The 26,405-nt window shown below is 50.2% G+C and overlaps 8 protein-coding genes across 8 annotated transcripts; 2 read left to right on the plus strand and 6 right to left on the minus strand.

The window, feature by feature from the left end:
• Positions 1-1,614: 1,614 nt before the first annotated feature.
• Positions 1,615-3,177, minus strand: LRP88_01909 (FAD-binding oxidoreductase; the record flags this gene model as incomplete). Its single annotated transcript, XM_083238581.1, has 3 exons — positions 1,615-1,749; positions 1,815-2,081; positions 2,134-3,177. The coding sequence occupies 3 exons, from the start codon at positions 3,175-3,177 to the stop codon at positions 1,615-1,617; spliced, it is 1,446 nt and encodes a 481-aa protein (XP_083105689.1).
• Positions 3,178-6,544: 3,367 nt separating this feature from the next.
• On the plus strand, positions 6,545-7,918 carry LRP88_01910 (uncharacterized protein; the record flags this gene model as incomplete). The annotated part of the gene is made up of 1 exon (XM_083238582.1): positions 6,545-7,918. One exon carries the CDS (start codon positions 6,545-6,547, stop codon positions 7,916-7,918), a length of 1,374 nt encoding a protein of 457 aa, XP_083105690.1.
• Positions 7,919-8,261: 343 nt separating this feature from the next.
• LRP88_01911 (luciferase-like domain-containing protein) lies at positions 8,262-9,876 on the minus strand (the record flags this gene model as incomplete). The annotated part of the gene is made up of 4 exons (XM_083238583.1): positions 8,262-9,159; positions 9,210-9,457; positions 9,507-9,695; positions 9,751-9,876. The coding sequence occupies 4 exons, from the start codon at positions 9,874-9,876 to the stop codon at positions 8,262-8,264; spliced, it is 1,461 nt and encodes a 486-aa protein (XP_083105691.1).
• Positions 9,877-10,632: 756 nt separating this feature from the next.
• Positions 10,633-12,244, minus strand: LRP88_01912 (major facilitator superfamily domain-containing protein; the record flags this gene model as incomplete). Its single annotated transcript, XM_083238584.1, has 4 exons — positions 10,633-10,744; positions 10,797-11,703; positions 11,754-12,038; positions 12,088-12,244. 4 exons carry the CDS (start codon positions 12,242-12,244, stop codon positions 10,633-10,635), a joined length of 1,461 nt encoding a protein of 486 aa, XP_083105692.1.
• A 1,166-nt stretch (positions 12,245-13,410) lies between these two features.
• On the minus strand, positions 13,411-14,606 carry LRP88_01913 (glycoside hydrolase family 88/105 protein; the record flags this gene model as incomplete). The annotated part of the gene is made up of 2 exons (XM_083238585.1): positions 13,411-13,503; positions 13,551-14,606. 2 exons carry the CDS (start codon positions 14,604-14,606, stop codon positions 13,411-13,413), a joined length of 1,149 nt encoding a protein of 382 aa, XP_083105693.1.
• A 1,353-nt stretch (positions 14,607-15,959) lies between these two features.
• Positions 15,960-17,054, minus strand: LRP88_01914 (alpha/beta hydrolase fold-domain-containing protein; the record flags this gene model as incomplete). The annotated part of the gene is made up of 1 exon (XM_083238586.1): positions 15,960-17,054. One exon carries the CDS (start codon positions 17,052-17,054, stop codon positions 15,960-15,962), a length of 1,095 nt encoding a protein of 364 aa, XP_083105694.1.
• Positions 17,055-20,476: 3,422 nt separating this feature from the next.
• LRP88_01915 (general substrate transporter) lies at positions 20,477-22,223 on the plus strand (the record flags this gene model as incomplete). The annotated part of the gene is made up of 3 exons (XM_083238587.1): positions 20,477-20,577; positions 20,631-21,416; positions 21,467-22,223. 3 exons carry the CDS (start codon positions 20,477-20,479, stop codon positions 22,221-22,223), a joined length of 1,644 nt encoding a protein of 547 aa, XP_083105695.1.
• Positions 22,224-24,832: 2,609 nt separating this feature from the next.
• LRP88_01916 (uncharacterized protein) lies at positions 24,833-25,750 on the minus strand (the record flags this gene model as incomplete). The annotated part of the gene is made up of 1 exon (XM_083238588.1): positions 24,833-25,750. The coding sequence occupies one exon, from the start codon at positions 25,748-25,750 to the stop codon at positions 24,833-24,835; it is 918 nt and encodes a 305-aa protein (XP_083105696.1).
• Between the last annotated feature and the right edge of the window lie 655 nt (positions 25,751-26,405).

Here is a 26,405-nt window from a genome sequence, read left to right on the forward strand (position 1 = left end):
CTTTATCTAGCTACCGGTGCTGCATTTATACGCAGATCGGTCATGGAAAACGGTCTTAATCAGAGGCTTTCCATCATGGCGACAGATCATGGCATTCAATACCGAGTCACAGTGTTTAAAAATGATCACATTCGGTTTCAATGCCGCGAGACACCACTCGTGATGCTATGTAAAGCTCCATGCATTTCTATCGTCACTTTGGGGGATGCTGGCTTTGCCGTTGATTAGGCGTGACTCATTCAAGTCTGACTGATGATTCTAGGCCAAGGGAATTTGGTAAAAAAGATGGATGGTTCAACTGAGTAGACACTGTTATGAACCTGATGACGCTTCCAAAAGAAACCATCAGCCACAGTGATGAAGAACAAAGTTGCCGGCATGACAACCCTGATTATAAACAGGGTACACATCTACTATGCTGGAGCCTATACTGGAACAAACCAAGGTCTAATACCTTACTGCATCCCCAACCCCTAACGAGCTATTACATTCACCTGTGTGAGCGTGAGCGTGAGCAAAGCAATAGTTAGAGCACGTATATTTCAAGAAAAATGGCTTCATTACACCTAGGTGTTATTTACTGGAAACAAGTATCGTTTCCTCGTTTGGGGACTCTTAGAACCCCATTGCTTTTGGCCAAGGCTCGCGAGGCTGGTTGAGCCTACATCCCCTCAAGGATCGGACGGCTTCTTCGCTTCCTCTTCCTTCTTGTTCATTATTTGCACCTTCTCGTAGTCTTTGCACGTCTGGCATACACCGGTGTCATCATACGCAAGCTGCATTTTGCAAGTACTGCAAAGGACCCCATGTTGGCGCTTTGCTTCCGCCCAGCTCGCCTGGCATCTGAGAAGGCAGGCTTGACACTTGGCCAACCCCGGGGCAGGTTTGTTTGCTGCGCAGGTGGTGCACATACCCTCGTTCTTCAACTTCTGGTATCTCCCTTTGTTCAACTCATTATGTTTTACCTTGCAGCTGTCGCATGATCTGGTGCCGAGAGGGGCCCTATTTGAACAGTCGAAACACTTCCTAGTACCTGAAACGAGGTCTATAGTTGGGTCGAGTTCTGGATTTCTTCTATGCGCCTCTATGGCCTTTTGGCTGGGCTCAGAGGGCAAAGGGGTTCTGCTATAGAAGGAACTCATAATCGAGGGCTTAGTAAACTGTTAGGACTGTGGATTGACTTGTTCGAATGAGGGCCAAATTTGGCTCCTGCTACTACCCTATTTATATCGAGGCTCCCTTTTGAATTTACTCTTATTCAAAGACCTTTCCTCTCCCAGGGGCACAGTGTATCACCTCTAACAAGCCTGCTGTTAGCACGGTCTTCTGGCTCAGTTATCCCATCAGGGGCCGGGCTTCAACTGTATCAAAAATCACAATGAACTGTTCTAGGTACTCCCAGAGATTTGTTTCAAGTCGAAAAGTATCAACGGTCTTCAGTGCCGTCTTCCCTTCGGTCGTCCCTAACCCTGGACGATACGTTGCCTTCGCCCTCGAGATCAAACAGGTTGCCGAGCCATATGTAGAATATACATAGTAACTAATTTACGAGCTATAGGAGCTACCTCCTTTTATCAATGCCCCCCTCCCGGAACTAGACTCAAACAAACTCCATCATTTTCCCCACAAAGCATTCATCTTGTCACGGGTCTGGACATACAACTTGCGATAGGGGAAAAGGCCTTGGCTATCCCACTTCTCGCAGATGTCGAGGTACCGGTCTAGAGCTGAGTCTGAAATAGGTTTTGACTGAAGGAAGGAAAATTAATTAGTTTGCTGTCATGTCTCGGATGAGAATTAATGGAGGGACATACGTTGCTCTCGTCAGAGGTGACGTCGTAGTCACAGGCATACATGCCCGAAGAGAGAGGCAAAAGGTCCTTGTAGTGACCGCGGAAGTGCTGCCGCAACTTGACCGAGGATGAATCATCTTGCCAGCCCACGAAACTCACCAAGTAGAGATACATCGGGGTGCTGAAGGCGCACTCGCTCTCAGCGGGTTCGAAATTGCAGACGATGGCAATCGAGTTTGAGTGGTTAGTTGGAATGTCTGTCAGCCTGGGTTCGGCAATGTCCAGCAACTAATGACGAAGATCAGCCCACCCGCCTTGTCGGTTTAGAACGTGAACATACCCTATCCAAGTCAACCGATTCATCGAAGCAAAGGCCGTGCATCTGCCATTTTTCGCCACTGTCTGCCGTCCACATGTAATTCTGGAAAGTGAATAGGTCGTTGATGGAGATCTGGTGAGTATTCTTGATATCAATGACGCAAGAGCGCAAATCATCGGGGATCGCTTCGTACGCCCTCAACAAGCTCTTTGCTTCGGGCTCTGTGTCGGCAATAGCATTGTTCATCACAATGAACAACAGTCTGGCATCCGCTGGTGGTTGATCAGGTAGCTCGGTAGCCCGCTCCTTGGAATCGTAGGCGATTCCACAGTTGATTTCTGTCCCAAGTCTGGGAGTTTTCGCGGCCTGTGCCAAGAACCATTTCATAAGCGGTTTGAAGTTTTTCCCTAGGTCGAAAGTGATGGATTGCTCCCAAAGCTTTGTGCTAGGGGCTGTGCGACCCCAGAACTTGGATATCACACCCGGGAACGCTGGCCCACCGCCTCGTGCAGCCCAGAAAAGGTCGACGTTCTCTGTAGGACTAGCAATGACGACGCGCCCATCGGGAACGACAACCTCCAACTTGGTCAGCCAGTCTCGGCAGGTGGGGCCGAATCCTCTCATGGCTAGACCTTGGCCGCCGCCAAGATGATATCCAGATACAGCCACAGTAGGGCAGTGGCCATGTGGGTAGAACCGGTTTGCCTTTTCCAGGGCTGCCCCTAGCTCATCGTTGCGAACAGCAGGGCCGAAATTGATCTCCTGAGTCAGTGGATCATACTCGACTCGACGGTTCAGGCGACTGGTATCAATCAAGATACCATGGTTGAGGTGACCGTTATAAAGATTGTGCCCACCCGAGCGAACGCCGACAGTGACACCGAGCTCTGAGACACGCTTTAACGTTTTAGATACGTCATCGGTAGTATGGACGACGTGGATTTCTTGTGGAAAGAGGTCGGGAGTGTCGCTATTCGGATTGTTTCGTCGGCAAATTTCATACTCTGGGTCCCCAGGAAGGAGAATCTTAGAGGAATAGGTCCGGTTGGTCTGATAAGATGCCATCTGGGGTGCTATCAGGGATAGGGTTAGAAACGGAGTAAAGGCAATAGTTGAGTCGCGAATTAATAGTCTTGTTATCAGAAAGTCGAGAGGGAGGGAGGGTATTTATGCTAACCTAGGATGTGAGATTTTAATATGTATTATATTAAGGTTGTTTATTATTTCATAGAAAGGGTATCTCTTATAGACCTAGAACCCCCCTCTATGTCCTTATGTTCCTGGAAGTCGGACCCCCGTTCTCAGTTCGCCACCATGGCCCGCGGACCCCGATATCGCCCTTGCTTGTTACCAAACGACCTGACGCGCAGCCGGCATTTCGATAACCCCGCATTTGCAGCAGCACGATTCGTCCAATCTTGGAGCTGACGCCAACATGGGTTCGGCTTCCTCGCTGACGGTTCGACGCCAAGGGTCCGGACAAGAAAGGCAAAATCTCGTAACGCTTGCCAGTCGACATGCGCTCTTTACAGGCTACAGGGGCTTCAAATGTTAATTATTGACCAACCAAAAGGTACCGGTACTTTCTTCTCCATAATAGCTTGCGCTTTAAGAAGGTATCTGCCATTTCTTGCCACTAATCGTTAAGTCCCTTGCTAATAACTTCACAACTTATAGTGAAGCATTTTCTCCTTTTGAGCCTATGAGAAGCATAGCTGCGGCTTATGGAGAAGAACATCATCACCTTTTAACATTTGAAATCCCTGCGGCCTGTAGGTGTGGTTATGGGTCCTCCCAAGATTCAAGATTTGGATGGCTCTTGAAAGTCGCGGTAGCCCGGAAGCCGAGGCTAGGTCGTAGCCGTTGATTCATAAATGCTATGCTAACAGGCTTCTGGGCAGACTTTCTTATCTCTTCGCCGGTAGTCCCTTCCGCTGATGATGCTAGTGATAGCAAAAAGGCTGGACTGTCTTCATATCCAATTGCGAGATCCGGAAACTGGGCCGGTAGGTATGAGGGAAGTTTTGTGATTTAAGAATCCAGACTCCATGCTGGATGCGTCATTATGGAGGCACCACCCTCGTGGCCGCCCTCGGTGCTGTTTGGTGTGGACCATTCAGTAACAGCATGATAAAGCACAATCATATATTAACTAGGTAGCTTTTTAGGGGAAACAAACTGCAGTCAAGACATTGGATCATCGTACATTAACAGATGTCGTGTCATATCCTGCCACTCAACATCTACAGTTTGGGCAGGTCGCTTTCGAAGTTCCCAGACGTCAGTTGTCAGTGCTGCTACCTTCTCCCACACCCGAAACTGATAGGAGCCGGGATACAAGCCAATCCAAGATGCGGCACTGGCTCGCGGGATTCGTAGCGTTGCGCGCAATCACCTGTATTGGCTACACTTCCAAGACCCATAAACCCGCCAGGTAGTTTCAGTTTCGAAGTTGTGAGCTTTCCCACAAGCCGACACGATGACACGGACAAGCTCGCTTGAGTCCCGAACAAGCGGCCCAGTTCTTCAGCATAGGTGGTAAGATTGTGATAGCCCTCCGAGTTGAGGGCGAACCCACTCCTAATCCAGGGTGTAGCGACAAGAGCCGCGATTAGAATCGCAAGAAATAGCTGGTACAAGGTCATGCAACATTTTGAGGGCCACCAGAGGGAACCTTGAGTGCTATGGAGCCCGCGGAGTCCGGTGTGAATGTGAACACGCCTTGGGACGCTGTCCCTTTGATGCTTTCATGGACAATGCAGAGGGTGATGGCTACGAGGACGAGGTTCCGGTCCACTCCTCCCTCTTGGCCCACCGTGAGGGCATGTCGTGGCCAAAGAAATCCAAGACCCTCATGATGGATCGTGTCTAATTCCAAGCCTGAACGTCCGGCGCCGACTAGGTGTGCCGCCGATGACGCACAAAGATGATAGAATATTGTTGAAGGGGCGGGGTTCCTCTCAGCTGTGCCGGGTTCATTGGCGATGGCGGCCAGGGGGCGAAGCGGATTACCAAACGAGGATAGCGGCATGAAGGCATCGCACAGACAGGCCGACCAGTGGTGAAGCAACAGCCGATAGCGAGATTCGTGCGCCGCCTGCTGGATGGATGGTTGAAGCTTGGGCCTCGTGGTTCTCTGCTCCGGCATCTAGGAGGCCGCGGCTTGCGACACTGGTCGGGAAGCTTTCGCGTCAGCCCCATGAACGGTGACCCATGACAATTTAGAGGGTACCCCTAGCACGTTCTACCCGCGGAAATGCATCGGTTGCATGCCAGATAGTTCTCATCGCACTTAATGCGCCGTTCTCGGCATGTCCAGCACCAGGTGAATGTTCGCCCTCGTGGGCGAGGCACCGGGCGACTAGGGCCTCCCTGGAGCCTGCTCGAACCGGACACCGCATCCGGGAGCATGCACCAGTCCAGCCTTAGCAAGGCAATATGCAGATTCGTAAAGAATGTTTAATAAATCATAAGCATTGTCCCAAAGGTTTAACTCGAGCCCGTTCCAAAAGGGGGTTCAGAACCTCAAGATCAAGCAAGGTGTGTGCAGAGGAGAATATCACGAGAGGTTTGAAACTGACTGCTTGCTCAGGAACCAGCGCCCACCCTGCCAACGACGCCTTAGAGGTCAACTCCATTGTGTGGCCGAATGAAGAATTCTTCCATGGCGTGCCGATTTCATCCATAGGACCAAATGCCTTGTCCAAGTATAGGCAAGATTTCAGGGCGGGGTTCCAGAATATCCACATTGGGGATGCGCCGCGCCTGTGTCCCTGAACATATAAGATGCAGGCTTCTGGCACTGGGGGCATTGGACGGCTACAGCATCTACGATGACAAAGACCATGCGCTTGGACCTCGCGACGTTCGACATCAAGGTCGTTGAGTTGAAGACTGGAGCTGTGGAGTCTAACATTAACGCCTTCGGCGAACCCGACACAGACTGCCGTCGCTCACCCAACACCCCGTACTCTGTGGCGCGGGACCATAGTGAGGACTCCTTCCATGGGGTTGGAGTCACAGAAGACAACATCCCTGCGGCCATTTGGGCCAAATCAATCGTGAAGGCAGTGACCAAGCAGGATCTGCGGAACGAAGTTCGGAAAGGAGGGAAGGTGGTTTTGGCTTGGGCAACCACTCTCTTGCCAAAAGGTTGGGTAGAGAAGGACTTAAAGAAGATTAACGGACTAGACGGGGTAGAGATATCGGATTAGACTGTATACAATTACTCTAAGGGTAGCCACATGCCTTTAATAGCTAGCTAGGTAATCTCTAGCTTATCAGATAAACTAGGCCTAATTAAGAAAGCTATACCAAGCCATTGAAGGCGCCAGCCAAATCTAACAGCTGCAACAACAACCAGCTCTTATCCTCTTCACCTCTATCGACACTGTCCTCAAAGATTCGCAGCCTGGCCATTATCATACCAGTCATGAACCAAAATTCTTCAGGCGGCCCGCTGCTTCCGCCCGAAATCTGGGGCAGCATTTGCGCCCTGCTGCTTAAACCAAGCCTGTCTCGCCTGAGGCTCGCTTCTTCTGGATTTGACCATATTGCCCGACCCTGGGTCTATCGAAACCTGCGTCTTGAGGGCTTTGGCAATTCTGCCGAGCGCTTCGTCAAGATCGCCAAGTCCCCCAAGCTTCGCGACCTAGTCCGAGAACTCACCGTGGACACCTCAGTTGGCCCCGAGTTCTCATACAACTCCAACTGGGGGTATCCATTCCCTACCTCTTTCATGGATGCTCTGCCATATCTACGTTGTTTCGGCTACCTCACAGCCCTCCACCTCCGATTTAACGAGTATTGCGGCGAGGATGCTCGGAGAGGAGTGAGCATCGAGGAGACGTGGGACTTTCGATACGGTGTCCTCGATACGGTGTGCCACTGCGTTGCAGGCATGTGGACTCCCGATAAACAGGTCGAGATTGACAAAAAGAGCGAGCACCAGTGGTGTGACTACACCCGCAAGCACGTTGATCCTGAGGATGATCTTGGCGTCCCGTTTGATCAGGTCATACAGCTGAAGGAGCTGACAGTCACAAACCTGGCCGATTTTCACGACAATGATCTGGTTGCCTCGGGAGCCTTGAAGAAAGTCATGTCCCTACCAAGCCTAATCGACCTTAAGCTGCTCATCGCCACAGAGATGGACGAGAGCATGAATGAGAGCAGCGTCTACTATGAAGAAAAGTACGAGTTTTTCGACCATCTTCCCGAAACGTGGCTAGCCCCCAGTATCAGCGACCGCTTGCGAGTTCTGTCGCTGTACTATAATGAATACTGGGGCTGGCTCCCAAAGATGGACTTTCGCAGCATGAATTTCCCGCAACTGAAAGTGCTTGCGCTCGGGCAATACATCTTCAGTCACGACTGGCAGATTGACTGGATTGCCACAATCGGGCAGAAGAACGAAAGCGGTGGTTTGGAAGAGCTGTATCTTGACGACTGTCCCATCCTATTCCAAGCTCTTCAGGCGAGTCCACTGGATGCAAACGACCCCGGATATCCTGCTCTCAGCACCGTACTCGACGAGGCGGATTCTGAGATGCACGAGTACCCGATGAGATGGCATCATGTGCTTACCCGGTGGGCTACGTCTCTGAAGGCACTGAGGGTTTTCCGCATGGGTCATGGAGAATGGCACCAGGCGCCAGAAGATACATTAAAGTCTGTCCTTAAAGATTTTCGGGACGTTGACGAAGACGTCCTGCGTTACCGTCTATCTCAGAACACGCACAGGAGCTTTGACTGTCCTGGGCCGCTAGTCAGCCACTACGGCGTCGAGGATCCTTTCCAGGTGTGAGACTCGGGTAAGTACGTGAACGGGACCGGCATCGACGGGCGTGGGCCATACAAGTTGCAGTATATCGAGTACGATGTCGATGTCACTAGTACACCTTGGCAAGAGACATTCTGGTCTCATCTGTTTGATGAAGAGGGTTACGAGCCAGAGGAGGGGACGTGGGCGAAGGATAATGCTGCGTTTGAGGCGTTCTGTTCGACAATCAATGCCCGAACTGCGAGATAGAAAGGAGAGTAGCCACTTGATCACTCAACAGGATAGTTCTCGTGATGCACAGCCAGAAACCAGTTCTCACGAGCTGTGTAATCCTTCAATTTTCATGTATTCCAAGATTCGATGCCACCTAGTCTTCCTTGTACACATCGTACTTGTACTTTGTTCCTGGGTGGTCATCCCGCAGTCCAGCTTGACCCTGACCATACACGCTCTCACGCAACGTATGACCAGCCTCATCACTGCTGGGTGCCTCTGGATACAATCCTCGACGTCGAAGCTCAGGAATGAGCAGTTCAACAACCTCTTCAAACGTCCCAGGAGTCGTGACGTATCCCACGTTGAACCCATCCAAGTCTCCTTCTCGAATCCATCGTTCCATCTCGTCTGCAACGGTCTGTGGGCTGCCGACTGAGACAGGACCCAGGCCACCAATGGCAGCTCTTTCAGCAATAACTCGTGGCGTCCACTTTGGAACCTTTTCGCTTGTTGCTGTAAAGGCATCAAGAAGACTCTGCACCCTGTGAGGTTCCTCTGAGTCGGCGGCAGTGAGTTCCTTGTCAACAGGGACCTTGGACAAGTCGATGCCCGTCCATCCACTGACTAGGACAAGGCCACCAACGGTCGACGCGTACTTCTTCACCTCTTCAAACTTTTGCTGGGCCTCCTCATCAGTGCGTCCGATGATTGGAGTAAACGTCGCGAAGAACTTGAGTGATTGAGGGTCTCTGCCCAAATCGGCAGCCTGCTTGCGAATTGCCTGGACCTTGGGCCTCAAGATTGCGGGTGAATGAGACGAGACAAAGATGCCCTCTGCGTGTGATGCGGCAAAGGTAGAGCCGGCTGATGATGTACCGGCCTGAAACAAGAATGGAGTCCTCTGGGGCGAGGGGTCGACAATGTGCCGTGTGTCAATGTCGTAGAATTTGCCGTGGTGGTGAATTGTGCGGATCTTGTCAGGATCAGCATAGCTGTCGAGCTCTGGGTTGGGGGAGATGGCATCATCCGCCCAAGAGCCTTCCCACAGTCTATCACTGTTAGCATCTCTGCCTTGTAGGAGGAGTATATCCCAACCCACTTGTACAAGACGCGCAGATACTCATCGGCCTGCGCGTATCTTTCGTCGTGTGGGATCGGGCTCTCTAAACCGATGGCCTTGAAAGCAGCCTTCTTCCAGGAGGTCACAATATTCCAACCGATGCGACCTTTAGTAAAGTGATCCAGAGTAGAGAATCTCTTAGCCAACAAGAATGGGGGCTCAAAGGATGTAGAGGCGGTGATGGCAAAGGAGAGATTCTTAGTCACAGCCGCCATGGCGGTGATGGGCTATGGGGGAGTCAGCATATGTTTTTTTCGTTTATTTTAGTAAACTTACGATAGTTGGATCTGTCATCGGCCATTGGGCAGCACGGCGGATACAGTTATCCAAGCTTCCTTCATATGTGTCATATCCACCGTACGTGTCTGCAAGGAACAGGGCGTTGACGCCGCCCTTGTCTAGGAGCTTGGCCAGGTCAATCCAGTATTGCAGATCTCGCTTCGTCGCAGACTTGTCCACAGGATTCTGAATTTCTTTAGCAACTCCCCTAACTAACTGAGCCCATGGTCCGAGAACTCACCTTCCATTGGCCTGGAGACAGATGCCCAACGGTGGACATGTCAAAAGCATTGATCAAGATTTGCTTCTTCTTCTCATCCTTGCCACGGATGGGAATGGAAGTTTCTGTTGTTGACGTGGATGCCATTTTGAATCGCGTTGTTTGTTTGATCTTCCGCAACTGCACTACCTTCAATTCTCTGAACTCAAGGCCGGGTTTACACTTGAATACTTATACCCGCATCAACTGGCAGATCAGAGGGGTAAATCTGCAGGCCGTGAGCACGTCTTTGGTTTCCCCATCTAACGCACCTCTTCTACAATGGCGTTTCCTCGGTATGGTGGTGTGGGATTGTAGGCGTCTTGCTATTCGCTGATACAAAGCTGGCGTCATCCCGATATGAATGTCACAATCATGTCAAAGATTAGGCGCCCTCTACATTTGCGGGGTTGATATTAAATCTCGCGTTTTAACTGCCGTCTTTGGAAGATTGGCTGGCTCGATGGTGTTGATAGTCCAAGTGAATAGTCAAGTTGCCTCCGCAATCGGCGAACACGGGCAATTGGCTGATAGCATCGCACTTTTTGATATCATACTGGGCGTGATTGGTGAGGTATTATGGTCATCATATTTTAGATTCCAGGTGAGCGATCTATCGTGGGTTCTCATGCAATTACAGAATAAGTCTCTCTGTGAATATACGTGATACTTGATCAACAATCGCTCTGCCGAGATTTTGTGACGTTGTGAAACACAATAAACCACTGTGCCAACAGCAAGAGTAGAAGATACCTTCTGACAGGTACCGAGGCAATTTGGGTCATATATGCTACTCAGCAGATTTGATTCTATATCCAACATGACCCTCAGTCAGAAAGCCAGAAGAGCACCTTCAATCCCCAATCACTCGCTTGTCTCTCCCTTCCTTGTCTGACTCACAGGCGCCTCCTTAGAGTCAACAGGGAACGTGCCATTCTCTTCTGACTGAAGTGTAGCTGGTTGCTCCGCCTGAGGGCTAGAAAACTGTTAGTTCCTACTTGTATTTCGGGACAAGGACCTTGACTTACTCTCTGTTCTTCAAGTACAGGTGAAGTGCATGAGTGGAAATGAGCAATCCGATTGCACAACCCAAGCAAAATGCGAAGCCCTTGGGGAAACGAGGAGCCTCCACGGTCTTGAAGACGAGTAGAGGGGTCCAAGCCGTGGAAGACTGGGAAATAGCGTTGATCAAGACCAACGTGAATGACCGTTCCGCGGGTGACGCGCGTAGTTGAGTGTTGACCCAGCCGTGAAAGACACTAGACATGGAGTATGCTGAATAGATCGTAGAAAAGGCGAACCAAAGAGCTGCCTCTGGTACTCTCCATATAACGAGGATGATCAAGCCGATGATGTTCCACGTATGAGCCATGGTAATAGCCCAAGCCGGACCAAGTACCAGGTCTGACGCGAAACACACGAAAAGCGTGTAAAAGATGCCGAGAGCAGGTGCAATAGTTCCCAACTCGTTGACTCGTGCAGGAGAAAACCGGTTCAAGCTCTTGATCCAGAGCAAGAATGAACCAGAGCTGGCGTGAATACCAGCGTTCCAGAACAACACGTCCACAAGGATGATGCCCCAAAATTGAGGTCTGAGAATGATTTTCTTCAAGTCTCTCCACTTCATCTTCCCGTGAGATTGGTGTCCTGCGCGCTTGAGCCTCTGCTCTCCGACGTCAATGTCGTGTTGCGTGAGGACACGGCGGTTGGGTTGATCAGGTGTGCCCGGAAGGACGAAAAAACCCAAGATACCGATGGGAATGGTGATTACTGCACAAATGATGTACATCCATCGCCATCCTTCAAGACCTCTCACACCATCGAGACGGGAAGAGGCGCCGGCTTGGATGAGACCAGCGGTTAGGGTGCCGAGGGAAAGACCAACATAGAAGATGCCGCCTCTCCGACCGATTTCATCTCCACGATACCAGGATCCTATAAGAGTTAGAGCATTGCTAAGATTGGTGCGCAGTTGAAGGACATACCAAAAAGATAGTGCATCACCGGGAAAAACGCAGCCTCGAACCAACCAACCAAGAAGCGATAGGCAGCCAGCTCAGCAAAGCTTGTCACCCGATATTGCAAAAGAGTAAAGATACCCCAGGCAACATCCAAAAAGGGAAGAAGCCAGTGGATGGGGATGTAGGTCAGAAGGAAGAAGAAGGGAATCTGGCCGACGACGGCACCGATGATGTAAAAGGTCTGGAGCTGAACGAGTTCATTGCCCTTGAACCCAAGGTCCTCCTTGAGACCAGCCACATAGGCATTGTCTAGGTGGTGTTAGAAAGCATGAGCGGTATACCAACCCTGAAAACTTACTCAAGTTCGACTGGTCAATGTACTTGACCCAGTATGCAAGCACCGCATAAGGAACAATAAGAGTATCAAGCTTGATGATAAACTTGCGCTCCTCCTTGGTATCAGTATCAGAATACCACTGAATTTGATACCACTTTCTCCTTGCGGGGCCAGCCATTTCGAGAAAGTATGTCGAAACTGCAGAGTCGAAGGATCATGCAAGGAAAGTTGCATCAAGGAACGGCGCAGTTTAAGACATTTTAGCTAGTCAAGGTAGCACGGGCCTGTGCAACAGAGATTGCTACGATACAGACTTTGCCGTGATCGGCCGTTAGTGTTGGTCTAGCATGGGGGAGTGCTGCGAACCCATGCAGAGGTGATGGCTTGGCGGATTGCATAATCGGGTGTGTTTTTGATGTGACAAGCGCCGTTTGGAATCTTTTGATGCATGTCCCTGTAACATGCTGTCGGCCGCTAGGAGAACGTAGCGTTTCCGAGGATGTAGTGTTAGGATTCACTCTACTTGGCACCTGGTGATACCTAGTTAGTTATACTTACCCTCGTTTTGATTCAAATCAAATTCAAGTCATGATTTATCGTACAACTACATCCTTGATTTCTGTACAACAATGAACTCGAGGGTCATGATAAGATGGCCAACGTGGTCCTCCTAGCGACTTGCCCCTACCTGCAACACCACGCTATGCCAACTCGCTTATCCTCGTTGCAACCCCGAGCGGCATCATCCCGACAAACCAAGCCAATCTCTGCAAAATTCCCCTTTTGGACGGGTGTCATGTTGAGTCGATCTGCCGGGGATGTGATGCTGCGAAGAGCGGGGTGGATGACGTGCTCCCCCGGTTCGCCATGTCGCAATCCGATCCTTGAGTAACGCTTCTTAAGTGGGTAAGATAAAGGACCAAAGCGAGTCAGACCTCAAAACAAAGTCATGTTTAGCTTATCTCGCAACTCGAAAGGGTTATAGATCCCGAAGAGTGCCCCTCTGTGTTCGACTTGGCGGAATACGAAAAACAGATAGCCTGATCTAGCGTCGTGTATTGGATATTGAAGCCTTGGCGGAAAGCGGTGATTGTGGGTTTAAGAGGTTTTGGATGAGTCTAGAATGATCTGATCCTCATTAACGACTTCTTTGACAAAGACGCTTGGATTAAATGAGCATGCCATCACCTCAAGTCAACATTGAGTCATCTGTAAGGTAAAAGACGCCACGCTGCTATCGGCCTTAGGCTATCTAGATATATCTAAGTCATTTCTCATATAATGACCCGATAACCTCTACCGAGAGCCAAAGATCTCAACCTCTTGATGGTCTTGGGGGCGAAGTTAGTGATACCGTTTCTCGTACTCGACAGCCGCGACAATAAAAGACCCAGCTCCACGAAGGTCGTTCTGTCTCAGTCCAATGCTAGCATAATACTATTCCTGTTAGTCTCCGAGTAATACATGTCAGTAGTGAAGCTTACCTGGAACGTAGCGTTGCTACCCAAACTCCCGACAATAACAGTATCCTCCCAGTTGATAGTCCCATTGTCGTTCTTGGTGACAAACAGCTTGATCAGCGCGTTATAGGCCTTCTTAGCGACCTTTCCGTAGCTCTTCTCCTTGAGGAATCCAAGATTCAGACCCTTTAGCCATCCAAAGACAAACATAGCACTTGCACTGCTTTCTAGGTAGTTGCCATCGACGTCCTCATACTGCTTATCCATGATGTTCCACCAAGCTCCCTTTTCATCTATCGACTTCTTCAAACCGTTTGATAGATCGACAAAGTATCCAAGAAGTCTCTTCTTAGCTGGGTGGCTGTCAGGGAAGAGCGGGATCACTTCCAGTAGAGACATGTAGTACCATCCAATGGCCCGAGCCCAGATCAATGGTGCAGCACCAGTGACGGGGTCAGCCCAGACAGCCTTTTTGCTCTCGTCAAAGCCGTGAACCAGGAGGTTGTTCTTCTTGCGGGTAACTGAGTCGATCTTGTCGAACTGGAGGGCAATGTCGTCCCATGCCGTCTGGTTCTTGGGCTGAAAGAGTGAAACCCACTTGGCGTAGAAACTGTCTGCCATGTAGATGCCATCCAGCCACATTTGGTTGGGGTACACGACGTGTCGGTGCCAGAGTCCTCCCGTTGGAGTTCGTGGGTGCTTGTCAATCATTTCCTTGATCGAATCCGCGGCGAGCTTATACTTCTCTTCTCCAGTCTTTTCATACCAGTACAAAATGTTGTTTCCAATGCGGTAGTTGTCCAGCGAGAAGTGAGAGTAGTTGAAGCGTTTTATCACACCATCATCAGTGAGAGCTGCATCGATGTGGGAGCGGTAAATGTCGTTCAGCGTTTTGTTCTTACTAGCATCAAGGACGCTTTCGAAACCTGTATAGAGCGTTGCTTCTCCATACCCAATACCAGGCTGGACACCAAAGCGGATCATGGAGTCTGTCAGCCATTGCGCATAGGCGGGCTTGGGTGCCGCAGCTGCAGTCACGGCTGTGATAACCGTTGAAAGAGCAAGCCCGTGCAGAAACATGTTTATCAAAGACTCGCAGTGAGATGGTTGCCTTTCTACATGGTCTTTTGTATGCATACTGTTAAGCTTACTTATAGCCCGAATCTTAAACATTTCCGCCTTGGCACTCTCCGGCCAAGACGAGGCAAATACCCGAAGATACCAGATGTGATTATTCCCGTCGGATGATCTCAATAGACTTTGCAAGCCTCAAGTGGTGGAAAATTAACACTCCAGCCGAGCTCATAGAGTTTCTTATTACAAAACTGTATAGTTGCAGTCCAGCAGGGAGTTGCAACCTGATTTGAGAGAACCCGATTTGTGGAAAATTGTTTCTTCAAAGTTTTTATATCATCCGACTTCCTGATCGGCAGCTGATCTCTTGCGGGGTTGGAACTCGGCGTCCGGAGAAAGTCGTGAAAGTGCGGAGGATCCGCGATATCCTGGGGTATTTAGGCTAAACGTTTCCACATACCGTAATGCCTATCGCCTTTCCTTGGCCTGGCGGGAAAGCATCGGGCATGGGCGTCCTGGCGATGTGTTCCTGACTAAACCTAGCTCTAGCTGTGTTCTATGGTATGAAGCACAATGTTTCAGTTGTGAAAGACACTGGGTTATTGGAAGTCGTTCAACTTCGTGATGTTTGAAAAAGTAGCTTAAGGTGGAGATGAGGCTTAAAAATACGAGCAACTCGTATGTATTCTAAGGCTTATACGACTGAGACTTTGCTGACACCTTCTTCCTTTCGACCAAGCCTGCAGCATTTCCCCCAACACAAAAGATGTATTCACCAGCCTCAGCCACCCATTCTTGCTGCTTCTCGCTCCTAGATGAAAAGTCGCGGGCTCGGACGGGTACGCCAGCCATTGCCGAGGGACCAGGCGCCAAGGTTTGCTTCTTGAAGCCAGTCAACGTCTTGATGGGGGGTTTCGGGCTGCCAAGTGTTGTTGCCCACGCAGACCTGCACGGCTGTCGCTCCCTCGAGGCTGCCAGTATTGGTAACCTTGATTCTAACGGTCCAGCAATCTTCGGAAGTTGGTGAGATGACAAGGTCCGAGTGGCCAAAGGGCAAGTTGACCTTGGCCGCCGGAAGAGTATCGAAGTGCCTATAGCCGATGAAGACGCCCTCGGCATAGTTGATGGTCAACTAGCGGCCCTAATACTCGCCAGGGAAAGTTCCCATATGCGCGACCGCCGCGGAGGTTTCTGCTAGCGAATGAGATAATTGCCGAATCACTCATGTGTGCACTTAGTGTGCATGCTTCAAGGCAGATCAAAAGCAAAGCATTAATATTCTTTTGATAGCATCAGCCCTTCTTTCCCGCTTGCAATCCCATTAACAGGATTCCCAAAATACAATCCTCTTCAAATCAATCAGGATCTCTGCAGCACATCAACCACGAAATCCATGGCCTCCTTGCTCTCCTTGAGCCCGTACTTGAACGCCAAAGGAAAGCAATGCATTTGTCCATCCCAAGCAAGCCATTCGCCCCTGATCCCCTCCTTATTGCACTTGTCACGAAACGCGACAGCCTCTGGCCCGAGAACATCATGTGAAGCTGTTATACCATGGACTTTGACGTAGTTTCGGGCTAGGACGCCAAGGTCCGCCTGGATCGGCGAGACTCGAGGGTCTTCGAAGCTCCAGTCCAGGCGCATCCCCTTCTCGTTGTGGCCCGCTCTCGTATCGTCCCCTGGCTGACTCGAACCTGTTGGTTCAGGACACCAAGTTCTAGCCGTAGAGTTGATGCACGAGAAGGTGAGCACCGGGTCAACCTTGTCCGCTGTCTTGATATCCGGGTGTTCGTGGCGGAGATCCGTGGTAGGGCAGATGGCTAAAATGGCTGTGGGAGGTACCAAATCTTGTTCCTGTGATGTCTTCAAAGTCCAAGTTGCCACAGCCAGCGCAATGTTGCCTCCTGAGCTGTCTCCAGCGACGACGACAGCTTCACCGGCCCTTGCTGCATATTTTAGGAGCTCTTTATATGTTTTTTCGATTTGAGGGAATGCAACTGAGACTGGATCTTTCGGCGCCAATGGCGAAGAGACGATGGTGATCTTGGTATCTGGCATACGAGACACCATTTCAGCACAGAAAGACCAGTGTTGATTGCTCGGTGGCATCTGCCATCCTCCACCGGAGAAGTAGATAATCCTGCGTCGGTAGCCTTCTCTGGCTTTCCCTATGCTTTTTCCAGTCGATTTTGCTGTCAAGTCGTACACCCAGAGACCCTCAACCTGCCTCTCCTCCACGTCGCATCGTTTCAATGCGGCCTTGGGTGCATTTATCCGGGTTGAGTCCTCTGTAGCGATCTTTCCCACCTTTACCAGTGCAGGTCTGAATGGCTTGATGACAGCTTGGAGGACTCTCGTCATGAGATATCGCTCGCTTCGTTCGTAAACTGTGATGGTGCCTTGGGGCGGGCTGGAGTCCGGGGCCGGATAGCCCGGGTTTGCATCTTGGGCCATTCGTGCTGGAGCCCGGAAACTGGTAGTTCTTGGCTTTGAGGTGGAGAACGGATGAAACTGAAATTCGCACGAAATGTTGTGAAAAGGAAATAAATTCGTCACTCAACCCGAGATAAGGAGTCTCTGACTGGGCTGTTGTACGACGTCATGGGCTGTGACATCATGACTTGGCACATCAAGGTCCAGTCTCAAGCCACAGACAGTGCGGCTGAGCGTGATTGGAGAGCCATTAAGCAACAGCAAGGAAAATCAGGAGATTTCTAACTCTATCAGCTCTTAACGATAAGCATCACTTTTTATTCATAGTTTGTATCATATACATGGTGCACAAGGTGTGATTTAAGCGGTCTCGCACGAAACGCGAATTGAAGATGGAGACATAAGACGCTGGCCAGTTGCGATTCAACAGGTTCAATTTTGAAGTCAAAACAAGATTTCTCGATAGAACCGTTTTACGTGATCAATGCCCTTGTTCATGATTGCCTCGAGTTGACAAGGCAAGCTTTTAGGGACAATCAACAGTTCCGCCTGCTCTAAGTAATAAGCATATAAATGGGTCTTGTCTAGCTGCTTAATTATAACTGCATATTTTTCTCTTTCTTCTTCTTTTCATTAAATGCACGATTTGATCGTTGCTAGAAATCATTTATGACAGCACCCCCTCACACTATCAGCTTTGGTGGGTGGCTTTAACCTACCCTTGACCAAATGGCCCAAACAACCCTTTAGCCAAAAAATACCCATAAGACTACAAAGAGTTAATGATAAAGATGGAATTAGGTTAATGAGAGAATTAATAATATTCATCTTATATCCCTTTCTTCTCCTCTTGTGATGAATTTTGAAGAAAAGTATAAGCTATGAAACTATGAAGCAGTGTGATATCATTGGAAAACTATTCATGGGGGACTACTAATTCTCCGTATTCACTTTTTCCTTAGCAAAGATATGAAGATATGAGGATTAATCTCACAGGCTTGTTATTTAGGTTTTTCTCCAGCGTCTTGTGATTATTTCTGCCGTCTTATTTCTTTGTGGCCTGTCACTCAGGGGGCTTCTTGATTCTTGATATTGAATTCGCCAAGTCAAAAACCTAGACAGGTGACACTGAAAATCATATTCCAATCACTCCACACCTCTATGCCTGTTTCTCTGTCCAATGCCCGAGAATAACCTGCTTCTTCCGTTCCTCGGAGCGTGTGTGACTCGCGTCGAGAAAATTCCCTCCCATCGCCTGAGTAACAACCGATCATTTCCTGATTCAAGAACCCCTGCAGACGAGAAAAATTATTCCCGTCATTTGTATCCGCAAATTAATAAACATACGCACTGTCCTCTCGCTAGGCTTTCCACCACTACACAGTGCGTCGGCGATTAACCGAGGCAGTGTGGATGTTTCGAGTGGATCTGGCGGTCTTCAACAAGGTAAATGATTCGACTGGCAACGAGATCGACGAGGGCCGTGACGTTTTAGCGATACGCGAAGGATGAGAGGCTAGGCCTGATTCGTTGATGCGGGCTGAACGTCCTTCGACGCGTCAAACGTCTTCGCGACGACCCCCCTTTTGAGGTAACAGTTTTGAAGGGAAACTGGGGGCAGTGTCAGTTCCTGCAGCGTGCTTGTGCTTCACGAGGTTCTCTCGAACGCGTGTGGTGGGCTCAGGTATGCACAATTCGCGCCCGTTGTAAGCGCCACCCTTGTGTGCAACATCTGACGTCTCAGAGATATCTAACAAGTACTACGCTAGAGAGGGGAATCTTTTATCTTATCTACATTTCTCACTTATGTAGTATGGCTATCGTGGGTAATTTTTTCGCTTATGTGCTCGGGAAAGATTTTCGGGGTCAGATCTGCTGTACTCAGCATGTGCCAGCTCTGTTCGTCCGCAAGACTGGATGAGAGTCGTGAGTCTAGAGCAGATGGTTCTCAGGCAGACACAAATTGCAACACGACATTCTCTGACAAGATCACACCCAGTGGCATTCTCTTTGCCCAGTCATACGTTCCCCCTCGCCTGAGGCATTCACCCTGGTCCGCGCACTCACTCATCCAAGGTTTCCCGGTCCATCCCCAGCTGACAGGGAGGCCTCGCCAGCCCCCGTTAACTGACAACGGGTACCAGATACTGGAGCACCCCATCCCATCTCCCGCCTCTTATTCTCCATGATCCCTTCGCATGGCGGACGTCCTTATATTGAAGCGCTGTCATGTTACTGGACCGCCTGCAAAGAACATGCTACCGAACCATTCGCGCTGCGTGCCTTGTCCTTGCGGTTGGTAGCGTCGTCTTGGCGACCTTGTACTCGGTATTGCTGGGAGCCTTGGCGTATCGAGTTCTGGATCAAGTGTGTAATAGCAGCCACTTTTGCTGGCATGTAAGAGAAACAGCGATATTACCTCCCAGGAGCATCACACTAGCGATGCAGTGATCGTACCTGGAGGCCGCTTATGTGTATCTTGGCAAAGATTGCTACTCCATCAGCACAGCGGAAACAACAACTGATGGCATCGTGAACTATGGCGGCCGCTTCAAACGCTTCGATTCAAGAAGTCTTGACCGATCCTCCAGGTGGACCCGCGTGGCTTCGGAAACTCGGAGTCTGCCCACATGGCACAAACCCCCCCATGTCCCAGAGCCGCGGATTCAGCTCTTGGCACGAGCCTCCTTCAGAAGAATAAGGAAGCGTCATAGCGGACCGGCTACACGGCAGCCGGACTCTCTTCTTTGTCACAGGGAGCCTAATGAGTGGGCTTTTGGGCCCTCCACGTTTTGACCTGATTGAACATCCCGAGCCCATGGGGACCCCTCCCCCCGGAAGGAGTTGATCATCTTGGAGCCCGAGGATGGGGTCATTTTCCTTTATTGCTACGCTACGAGGCTCACGTAAAAGATAGCATATGTAACATGACTTGACATGTCCCATCAGATGTAATCCTCCAATGTCACAGGAACTCTTTCGCCCCACGGATCCGCACCCGAGTTCTTTAAACTGTTGCCTGTCGCCTTAGCGACCCCGTCACGAGCCATGCAGAGAAAAAAAAAACGACCCCATAGAAAGGAAGTCATATGGAATGCTGATTCGTGCGCGTAAAACGTGGGGATTCCATCTCCACCTGCAAACAAACCCGCACAGAAAAGATGGGCTTCAAACCATGTGACGTTCATGCACCGTCAAAGAGCCTCACAGGCTCACCTTCAAGGAGCGGCCCTGTTTCCGCCCCCCGGAAAACTTGGAAAAAAATTAAAGCAAGTCGTCTAGTTGAATACGGTTATCCGAGATGTGGAGATGTGTGGTTTCACCCCATCTGGAGTGATCACCTCCACATTCCAAAAGTTATATAAGTGCCCCAGACTTCGCTCCACGATTACAAGTTGGCATTCCTCTATATCCAGATATCCAACAACACCAAATCGCCAAAGATGGAGCGTCTTCCCGGCTTCAATGTGGCAAACCACTTTGAGAAGCGACAGCTTCTCATCGCTATCAACTGCATTGCAGCTCTGTCCATTTTCTTCTTTGGGTATGATCTGCCAAGCCCCTGTAATCGTCTATCAAAACTGACAAAAAGTCTAGTTATGACCAAGGAATGATGGGTGGTGTGAACAACGCCAAGCACTACATTGACCTTATGGGCTTTGGTTACGTTGACGAAGAGACCGGAGACCCCGTCGTGACAGACAGTCTGTTGCAAGGCGGTATTGTGTCTGTTTACTATCTTGGCACTCTCTTTGGCTGCCTTCTCGGTGGCTGGGTCGGTGACAAGATTGGCAGAATCAAGACTATTGCTCTTGGTTCCGTCTGGGCCATCCTTGGAGCCGCTTTGCAGTGCTCTGCTCAGAATGCCAACTGGATGATCTGCTCTCGTGCCGTCAACGGTATTGGGACTGGTATCCTGAACGCCATTGTTCCTGTCTGGGCTACTGAGACCGCCGAGCACACTTCTCGCGGTCAGTTCATCGCCATCGAGTTCACCCTCAACATTTTTGGTGTTGTGGTTGCCTACTGGCTCGAGTTTGGTCTCTCCTTCATCTATGGAGGTGCCTCTCCGTTCCGCTGGCGATTCCCCATCGCTTTCCAGATCATCCCTCTCATGTTCTTGTTCGGCCTGGTCTGGTTCTTCCCTGAGTCTCCTCGCTGGCTCGTCAAGGTCGGCCGCGACGATGAGGCTCAGTACATCCTCCGCCGTCTGCGTGGATCTGACGAGACCGAGATTGTTCGTGCCCAGGCTGAGTACCAGGACATCAAGAACATTGTTCAGCTCGAGAACAAGGAGTCTTCTAAGAACTCTTACATCCACATGCTGTTTGGCATTGGCTCTGGAGAGCTTCACACCGGACGCCGTGTCCAGCTGGTTATCTGGTAAGTAACAATCTAATATTGACGAAGAGAAGATCAACTAACATATCCAGGCTTCAAATCATTCAGGAGTGGGTTGGCATTGCTGGTGTCACCGTCTACGCCCCCACAATCTTCCGAATTGCTGGTTTCAGCTCGGAAAAGTCCCAGTGGATTAGCGGTCTCAACAACATCTTCTACATGTTCGCCACCCTTATCTGTGTCTTCACACTCGACCGCATCGGTCGTCGCTGGACTCTGTACTGGGGTGCTGTCGGCCAGGGTATTGCCATGTTCCTTGCCGCCGCCTTCTCCAAGCTTGGCCAGGACGCATCGCGAGACGGAGACACGGCTAAGGCGAACTCATACGGAGCTGCGGCTGCTTCCTTCGTCTTTATCTTCACCTCTGTGTTCGGTGCTACTTGGTTGACCGTTCCCTGGCTGTATCCCGCCGAGATCTTCCCCCTTCAGGTCCGAGCCAAAGGCAACGCCTGGGGAGTCTTTGGCTGGAGTATCGGCAACGGCTGGCTCACCCTCCTCTGCCCCGTCATGTTCTCCAACATTGGCGAGAACACTCTGCACATCTTTGGTGCCTGCAACTTGCTGGCTATCCCTATGGTCTGGGCTCTCTACCCCGAGAGTAACCAGCGAACTCTTGAGGAGATGGATCTTCTCTTTGCCGCTGACACTCCTTGGGTTTGGGATGCCGAGAAGAAGTTTGCTGAGTTGAAGGCTGAGAAGCCAGACCTTGTTACTGCTTCTGGCCACGGCCGGGGCGTCTTGGATGTTGAGACCGCTGAGGGTAAGGTTACCTCTGGAGAGGAAGAGTAAAGCCAGTGACGTGAAGTCGCCTAGGTAGTCGATAGGAAATCTGTCCAAGCGCAATGCAAATAATCTATAAGTTTGCATCTAATGATGCCGACTGTTGTCTTCACCAACAGCCCTTGCTTGTAGACGGGATATTGAACCTGGCTAAGATCTATCCCGCATGTCTGCAGGCTCGGGGCAAATAGCCTCTTGAGAACTACTAAACAAGAGTGATGATCTGTTTCTTCGGTTTCCACTCCTTTTCACTCGACTCCCACCACTGAGGTGGGTTCGATCCCTCATGTTCCAAAAAGCCAATCCTCTCATACACGTCCTCTGCGTTATCAAAACGATGCAGAACCAGTGACCTATACTCCCTTTCCAGCTCCAAGAAAAATACGCGCAAACAATAGACAGTTGTGTCTGAGCTGACAAAACCTTTCCCTTTCTTCCGCAGATCGTAGTCCTGGGAAAATCCCATCCCCCGTTTCTGGAGAGCTCTCAGCTTAGCCGGCACGAGAACGCTTTCTAATTTGAGCTCATACCCTGGCTCCATGTTCAATGGCTCGTCACACTTGCGGATGTGGAATGTGTCTGGCGTAACTCCCTTGGTCATGCCATCAAGGTCCCATAAAAGTCGACCCGTAACCGAAGCCCAAGACCACGTAGGGAAGAGCCATCTCTTGGCGCTCCACTGCGTCTTTCTTGGTTCTGACTTCTTTTCTTCAGTCCTAACTGGGCCTTGAGTCGACAAACTGTCTCCCACCTTCCATAAAAGATCTCTAGCAAGAGAGTCTTCCCACAACCCAGCTAGGTATTTGCCCTTGCGCAGTGGAAGAATATACTGACAAAGTCCCTCAACAGCTGCAAGTTTGTCGCTCTGGTAGGTCAAAGTTGTTTGTGCGTAGACCTGGATTAGCTGATGCCACTTGTTGACGACTTTGGCTTGCAGTTCCGGATCATGCCGTGTTGGAAGCTTGAGAAAGTCGGGGTAATCGTCTTCAGGTTCATCCCAATCTTCGAGTCCGGTGCATTGGCACGTAGAAACTTCTCTACATTGCCATAGCAACTCCTGTCTGCCAAAGTATAATGTTCGTGGCGAGATGAGACTCTCCTGGAAGACCCAGCCTCGCTTCATCAGGGGAAAGTCTGAACTGTAGTGACCAAGGACTTCCCGGGCGAAGAGGTGATAGGAATTGCCGTTGGGGGTGCACCCCTCCACTTCGGCTCGTTTTGGGGTTCGGAAGAGCCCATCACGACACCCCGAACCTGAAGCAGCCGCCACAGTCAAATAAGAGTTCTCATAAACTGAGCACATTCTTTTCGACTCCTGCATCCAGTCTTTGTCGGAAAGCCATCTGTCCTTTTCTGTGTCTTTTTCCTTGTCCGGTTGAATGATGCACAGAGAATCGATCCAAAGATAGCGAATGCCCATGTTCCGCGTAAATTCGACAGCGTCCTTAAACGTTTGAGGGAGTGAAGAAACAGGGATCTCAGACTTGTAATCTTTCAAGGTGTGCATGGTGAGCTTGGTGGTCATGTGCTTTGGGTCCCCCCAGCAGTGGCTCAAGGCAATATATTTGCCTTGTCCATAGTCTTCACCCTTCAGCCCCTCGACCACCTTGACTATGGTTTTCCCACAGTCAACATCGATAACTCGCGTCGGGAAGAAACTTGAGGCGATATCGCAATCTTGATGACTGTTCAGGCACTCCTGTACCTGTTGTTGTACCCAAGTAAGGCTCTCGTCAGATGAACTGCTTGACACATCCTCGATCCTGGAGAATATGTCCCATGGGCAACTATCGGCTAATCGAGTTGAACTCAAGGTTAAGAAATATGCAAGATTTTAACAACGGATAAGTCTCACCTTGCCTGTAGATTTGTATCCCCGTGGATTTATATCCCTTTTTCGATACTTCGAGATCAAGATAGCAAGTACCAGGTTCAGAACCATCACGAACTGCCAGATGGAAGGTGTATTCTGACTCATCTTGAATGTGGAAGAGGCCCTCGATGCATTCCTTCAATACCTTGCAGGAGTGGCATCCCTTTGAAGCCGAGTAGACAATCTTAGAGACAGATCCACCGTCAGGTGGCCCGTCATGGGCAGACCCGGGATTGAAATTTGTGCACACTGGGCATCCAGGCATCGCGTGTGTTCTTATTTGGTGATCTAGCAGAATTATACTTGGGAAGGACGAAAGATAACTAGGAATCAGTGTTGCTGACAACAGCCTGTCGCGTTGCTCACAACCTGCATAACCAGGCGGTCAACACTGGCAGTTTGTCAGATAGCTGTTGGTCTTGGGTAGGCCCCCCTCGCAGCCCAACTACTTGTGGAGACCGGCCCGATTCCCCGTGCTTGGTTTCTGTTGCACCTGCAAGGTGTTTGACATAAAGTTGGGGAGACTAAGCACGGAAATAAGCGGGACTATATGTCACCTTAAGTAGTATTTCTTGCGTAGTCAAACTCACTATTTTATTACCAATTCGGCTTGTTCTCTATAAAAGGAGATACGGAGATCATTTCATGAAAACGACACGTAAAAGCCTCGTATCTACAAATATTTCTTTACAGGTAGAAGGGTCCTCCAGCACACTAACTGCAACTAAGCAGGCTAAACAGATGCTCAGATAGTATGTGCCGCAAGTTCCTTCTCCGTCCAATCCCAAAGCTTCTTGCCAAGCTCCTTGTTCTTTGACAACGCACTACCTCGTCCAGCAACTCCAACAGGCTCATAGTACTCTCCGCTTTCAACACCACCCTTGGCTGTGGCTGCCCACAACTGACTCTTGGCACCCTCCTGTACTTCAACTCCAATGAGCGGAACGATGAACTTTTGGAAGCCTCGCATGAGCAGGTTTCCGCCAGAGGTTTGAAGGTCCGTCTTGACGGTGCCTGGGTGGATGGACACGGATGTCAGCTCCGGATGGTGCTCAGCATACTCCTTGACATATATGAGATTTGCTAGTTTGCTCTGGCCGTATAGGTTGTTGGGCGACTCGCCTCCTCCGTTGGTCTTGAGAATGTCAAATTTTACGCCGCCTGAGACGCCAAACTTGTGGGCGACAGAGCTGACTGAGACGATCCTCACCTCAGAGCGAGAATCTGACCTTGTCCTGAGAAGCAGGGGAGTCAGAAGCTTGAGCAACAAGGCGTGACCAACGTGGTTGATTCCCCAATGCGCCTCGTAGCCTTCCTTGGTTTGACCTGGTGGGCAGCCCATGACGCCAGCGTTGAGGAGGAGAATATCGAGACGAGATATAGAGAATTCGAAGGTGCGAGCAGCGTTTTTGACGGAGTCGAAGGAGCCTAGATCGAGTTGGAGGAACCGAACAGACACTTGAGGCGCTGTCTCCTTGAGTTCGGTGATGGCGGCGTCGGCCTTTTGGGAGTTGCGGGCAGCGAGCCAGATCTCAGCTGGGTTATGCTTTATGAGGTCCAAGGCCGACTGCTTTCCGAGACCGATGTTGCCGCCTGTGATCAGAATAACCTTGCCGTCCAAAGGTGGGATGTCCCTTGCGGGATTATAGTCGTTAGGGGCCATGATGGTGTAGAAAGCAGATAGTATTAAATCTTGCGTGGCTTATAGAGCCAGGGTAAATTAGAACGGCTCGTAAGATGGTGTGAGGTATTGATATCTTAAGTTGATACATGATGAACATGAGAGCGTTTTATATGTTTCACAGCACCAGATACCGGAATGTGAGCTCTATGTCCGGTCCATGGTGCCGGATTTAACCAAATGCGTCTCCCGTTAAGGACTAGAAACAGGGTAGCCTTTCTGGCGGAATTGCGGAGTTTGAGAGACAGCATGATTGAGAAGTTGTTCCGGAGATAGGGGAAACATTTTCGGATTGCGTACTTGGAAGCTCGCCTTGCAGCTTGACGCTATTCCCAAACTCTATCGGAGAGTAGCTCAAACCAAGGGAGGATTAGACCAATCACATCGTGCAAATCGCGACAAGGCCAATCATGCCCCTGGTTTCAGTTCCACTCTGATCGTCACGAGCGAACGAGATGAACCGTGTTTCCTACGCAACGTCAGGTGGGACTTGAACCATCTTCCGACGAATGGGCTCAGGACAACCGCGATCGAGCTAATCAGGTGCTTCCCGTGATTGTCTACTACTTTTCCCTGCTCCGGCGTGTCCAATTCTTGGATATCTCCGCTGCACACGAACCCGAAAGGACATATTTCC

This window comes from Fusarium phalaenopsidis (genome assembly GCF_050370095.1).
Source record: "Fusarium phalaenopsidis strain FUZ10S chromosome Unknown contig_32282, whole genome shotgun sequence".
Lineage (NCBI taxonomy): Eukaryota > Fungi > Ascomycota > Sordariomycetes > Hypocreales > Nectriaceae > Fusarium > Fusarium phalaenopsidis.